This window comes from Lucilia sericata, unplaced genomic scaffold (assembly GCF_015586225.1).
Source record: "Lucilia sericata isolate MDLA Ls3-8-SP2 unplaced genomic scaffold, ASM1558622v1 Contig000906F_arrow, whole genome shotgun sequence".
Lineage (NCBI taxonomy): Eukaryota > Metazoa > Arthropoda > Insecta > Diptera > Calliphoridae > Lucilia > Lucilia sericata.
This window is the reverse complement of record NW_023994893.1, coordinates 140,998-144,264: the sequence shown is the minus strand read 5'-3', so window position 1 is coordinate 144,264 and position 3,267 is coordinate 140,998. Positions and strand designations below refer to the sequence as shown.

The 3,267-nt window shown below is 30.9% G+C and overlaps 1 protein-coding gene across 1 annotated transcript; it reads left to right on the top strand.

Annotated features, from left to right (window-relative positions):
* Positions 1 to 1,525: 1,525 nt before the first annotated feature.
* Positions 1,526 to 2,255, top strand: LOC119608975 (vesicle-associated membrane protein 2-like). The gene is made up of 3 exons (XM_037963628.1): positions 1,526 to 1,805; positions 1,863 to 2,122; positions 2,194 to 2,255. The coding sequence occupies exons 1-3, from the start codon at positions 1,678 to 1,680 to the stop codon at positions 2,199 to 2,201; spliced, it is 396 nt and encodes a 131-aa protein (XP_037819556.1). The 5' UTR covers positions 1,526 to 1,677; the 3' UTR covers positions 2,202 to 2,255.
* The last annotated feature ends 1,012 nt before the right edge of the window (positions 2,256 to 3,267 follow it).

Below are 3,267 nucleotides of genomic sequence, written 5' to 3'. Positions count from 1 at the left end.
CTATAGTCTAGTCTATTCTAGTCTATAGTCTAGTCTATAGTCTAGTCTATAGTCTAGTCTATAGTCTAGTCTATAGTCTAGTCTATAGTCTAGTCTATAGTCTAGTCTATAGTCTAGTCTATAGTCTAGTCTAGTCTAGTCTATAGTCTAGTCTATAGTCTAGTCTATAGTCTAGTCTATAGTCTAGTCTATAGTCTAGTCTATAGTCTAGTCTATAGTCTAGTCTATAGTCTAGTCTATAGTCTAGTCTATAGTCTAGTCTATAGTCTAGTCTATAGTCTAGTCTATAGTCTAGTCTATAGTCTAGTCTATAGTCTAGTCTATAGTCTAGTCTATAGTCTAGTCTATAGTCTAGTCTATAGTCTAGTCTATAGTCTAGTCTATAGTCTAGTCTATAGTCTAGTCTATAGTCTAGTCTATAGTCTAGTCTATAGTCTAGTCTATAGTCTAGTCTATAGTCTAGTCTATAGTCTAGTCTATAGTCTAGTCTATAGTCTAGTCTATAGTCTAGTCTATAGTCTAGTCTATAGTCTAGTCTATAGTCTAGTCTATAGTCTGTCTATAGTCTAGTCTATAGTCTAGTCTATAGTCTAGTCTATAGTCTAGTCTATAGTCTAGTCTATAGTCTAGTCTATAGTCTAGTCTATAGTCTAGTCTATAGTCTAGTCTATAGGTCTAGTCTATAGTCTAGTCTATAGTCTAGTCCTATAGTCTAGTCTATAGTCTAGTCTATAGTCTAGTCTATAGTCTAGTCTATAGTCTAGTCTATAGTCTAGTCTATAGTCTAGTCTATAGTCTAGTCTATAGTCTAGTCTATAGTCTAGTCTATAGTCTAGTCTATAGTCTAGTCTATAGTCTAGTCTAGAGTCTAGTCTATAGTCTAGTCTATAGTCTAGTCTATAGTCTAGTCTATAGTCTAGTCTATAGTCTAGTCTACAGTGTAGCCTATAGTCTAGTCTATAGTCAAGTCCATAGTTTGTCTATAGTCTAGTCTATAGTTTATAGCCTACTCTTGGTTTAACTTTCAATTGGAAATAGTGTAACACGGTTTGACTAATTTTATCGCGTGAATTTAATAAGATGATAAAATTCGTTGTAATATTATATTTAATCAAAGCTGTTGATTTCTCACAATAGTTTTTTAGAACCAGAGCGAATTCATATAAAATGGAGACAACTGTTTCTCACTAATGTAAATAAAAATATGCTGCTGATGAACTTTAACTATTGCAACGTGATAAGAGAACAAAATTATCAGCTAGTGGACTGATAACATCTTATAATGGATCGTTTTGAGTGGGCTTCAAAAGTTGGACTTTACTTAAAAATAGTATTGACACGATTTGAAGTTCTTCACCAAAGTTGGTATATGATTACGATATACGCACATACATACTTACGTATGTATGTGGATATGTAATATATTGAGGACTAAAATATAAAATATAATAATACTAAAACGTCATTTTAATTTCTCTCAAATGTGAAATGAGTTTATGTGGTTTACGTGAATGTCATGAATCACGACAACTTTTAGATATAGGTAAATACATCTTTATAAACTGAAATATGCATAATTCAATGAAACATTTAAGAAATATAATACGATCTGAAACAACACTCTTAAAAGAAAACTAATAAAAATTGTATTGAAATAAAATTTTCCACAAATAAAATATGGCTGATGGTAATCAATATTTTCCGAAAGGAATTCACGAAAATCAAAGTTTTCAAGAAGTAAGAGCAGCCAATGAAAATGGAGTTTATGAAAATCAAAATTATCCACAACCAAAACCCAACCAGCAGTAAGTTAAGTTCGAATAAATAAATTTAATAAATACACAAAACTTATCCTTCAACAGAGAACCCCCACAGAATGCAATACAACAAACCCAAAAACAAGTTAAGGAATTGGTCGTAATTTTACAAGAAAATGTTGATCTGGCCATGAAACGTGAAGATAATTTAAATGATTTAACAAAAATTTCGAAAGATTTAGAAATGAATGCTGGACAATTTAAAACTACTACAGATATAGTTAAACGTAAAGTATGGTGGAAGCAGATGAAAACAAAATTAGTTTTTGGAGGACTGGTTGTGATTCTATTGTTAATTTTAATATGTAAGTAAAAGATTTATAATTATAAATATGTAGTTTCTAAAAATAATATATTTTTAAATACTTTCTTACAGTTTCATGAATGTAAATGTTTACCTTTAAATAACATGAATAATAAAATGCAACGGATTTAAAATTTATTATTTTTTTAAATTTATAATAACATTTTAAGAGTGATATTTTAAAAGTGTGGGATTTTCAAAACGAGGATTAAATGCGAAAAATCTATTTCTTGTTCATTATAGAATGGCATAATCTCAAATATAATATATCTAACAAGTAATTCGAATGAGGAGTAAAGGCCCCGGTTAGGTAGCTGAGCTTAACCCCATTTAATAAAACATTTAGTTAAGCTAGTAGAACTGGACTCAAATCGAGTCTAATATAAAGGCCACTCTAGACTTTTAGACTAGACTATAGCTAGACTATAGACTAGACTATAGACTAGACTATAGACTAGACTATAGACTAGACTATAGACTAGACTATAGACTAGACTATAGACTAGACTATAGACTAGACTATAGACCTAGACTATAGACTAGACTATAGACTAGACTATAGACTAGACTATAGACTAGACTATTGACTAGACTATAGACTAGAGTATAGACTAGACTATAGACTAGACTATAGACTAGACTATAGACTAGACTATAGACTAGACTATAGACTAGACTATAGACTAGACTACAGACTAGCCTATAGACTAGACTATAGACTAGACTATAGACTAGACTATAGACTAGACTATAGACTAGACTATAGACTAGACTATAGACTAGACTATAGACTAGACTATAGACTAGACTATAGACTAGACTATAGACTAGACTATAGACTAGACAATAGACTATACTATAGACTAGACTATGGAGTAGACTATAGACTAGACTATAGACTAGACTATAGAGTAGACTATAGACTAGACTATAGACTAGACTATAGACTAGACTATAGACTAGACAATAGACTAGACTATAGACTAGACATAGACTAGACTATAGACTATACTATAGACTAGACTATAGACTAGACAATAGACGAGACTATAGACTAGACTATAGACTAGACAATAGACTAGACTATAGACTAGACTATAGACTAGACTATAGACTAGACTATAGACTAGACTATAGACTAGACTA

Coding starts and splice junctions, on each gene's coding strand:
- LOC119608975 (XM_037963628.1), top strand. CDS start 1,678: ATGGCTGATGGTAATCAATATTTTCCGAAAGGAATTCACGAAAATCAA. Junction 1,806..1,862: donor CAACCAAAACCCAACCAGCA/GTAAGTTAAGTT, acceptor ATCCTTCAACAG/AGAACCCCCACAGAATGCAA.